At 45.2% G+C, this 1600-nt stretch overlaps 1 protein-coding gene across 1 annotated transcript in view; it reads left to right on the forward strand.

The window, feature by feature from the left end:
- The window catches only part of LOC101859496 (receptor-type tyrosine-protein phosphatase alpha), a gene marked incomplete in the record, with an annotated part of 114619 nt that overhangs the window by 89544 nt on the left and 23475 nt on the right, over nt 1–1600 (forward strand). Inside the window, 1 exon segment of the mRNA XM_035970946.1 lies at nt 1295–1430. Coding sequence (XP_035826839.1) covers nt 1295–1430 — 136 coding nt within the window.

Here is a 1600-nt window from a genome sequence, read left to right on the forward strand (position 1 = left end):
CACCCCACCCCCTTAAGGCTAACCCGGGCTGAGGGAGACAGAACGTCCCAGCAGACATAATATACAAATATACTGTATGGAGATGATCGATCTCGAGCCAAAAAAAAACTCTTTCCACACAGTAATCGAACTAATGTCTTCTGCGTGCAACGATGAAACCCTTCCTTTTCGTGGCATCACATTGCATACGCTGATGGGTGGGGTTTTTTTTTTTTTTATGGGAAGCTCAGAATGTCAAATAACCTTCTTGGACTGAAGTTGGTAATAAACCTATACCCCTTATACTACTGTGAAGAAATGAGATGACTGGTCGTTAATGATTAATTAATTTTGGTAATTCCTCTGATAAACTCGTGAAGCTGCAAGAGACTGAACCCGTTGAGAAACAACTCCCAATACAAGGACGTATTCATTCACCGTATTCTCCATTCACTTCACTCATCCCTTATCTTGCGTTGCCGGGGGCAAACTGAGCCGTGAAGATATTATCGAGATTTGTCACCATGTCCCTCTGTCTGTTCTCCTGTCGAGAAGCTCTCTTGCCGACAAACCAGTCCATTCGTTTAGCTTTAGGAGAGTTTTACGGCACTTGCAAACCAATGTGATCATATAAGTGCCGAAAGTACTTACTTACTTACTTGGTTGGAGAATAGGCATCTTTGCAGGCGGCACAATGCCATAGCTGCTCCTCCCTCTTCTCCAGGATCCATGAATAGGTCTGCCTGCTGATCGTGCCAGTTACCAGAAAAGTTAAAGGCGTTACAAAAGAGTAACCAACACAAACAAAAAGGAAAGATAAGGACGATAGATATTTGATGGGAAAGAATGGAGCAAACCACACCAGAGCATCCGCCAACCAACCGCCGCCAACCACCCGCAGTCTATTGTTTAACGTTGTCAAACCAGCTTTTCCTTTGTCGTCCTGTTTCGGCTGCCGTTAATAATATGCTCTGTGTGGTGGTTTGTGTGGCTAAAACAGCACCTAGACATGGATGGCAGGTGCCTCTATAAATGAATTATTGATGGAGTGATGGTTTTAGCACGGCTTTCATGTTAGGTCGTGTGTCCGAACCAGGCGAGCGGGTGGTCGGAGGGCGCTACTAATCGGTCTTTCCTCTTAACTTTCCCTCTGTTGTTACTGTCTGTCTGTCTGACATTTTTCCAGCTCTAAATGACCATTTTTGTATCGATGTGCTTCTCTCTATTCAAACCAACAAACGAGGCAAGTTTTCTACATATTTAGCGAGAAGTGGTACTCCAACCAGATATATATTGTCTATTTTTAATCTTTCAGCGCTGGCGTTGGACGCACTGGCACTTACATATCCGTGGACACACAGCTGGAGAGGGCTAAGTCTGAGGGAATCATTGACGTGCACAACTTTGTCCAGCACATGCGCACACAGAGGGTCAACATGGTGCAGACGCTGGTGAGTACTCGGTGCGCGGGACTTTGTGTGGGTTAGAGAGAGAGAGAGAGAGAGAGAGAGAGAGAGAGAGAGAGAGAGAGGGTGTGTGTGTGTGTGTATGTGTGTGTATGTGTGTGTATGTGTGTGTATGTGTGTGTATGTGTGTGTATGTGTGTGTGTATGTGTGTATT

Source organism: Aplysia californica, unplaced genomic scaffold (assembly GCF_000002075.1).
Source record: "Aplysia californica isolate F4 #8 unplaced genomic scaffold, AplCal3.0 scaffold00346, whole genome shotgun sequence".
Lineage (NCBI taxonomy): Eukaryota > Metazoa > Mollusca > Gastropoda > Aplysiida > Aplysiidae > Aplysia > Aplysia californica.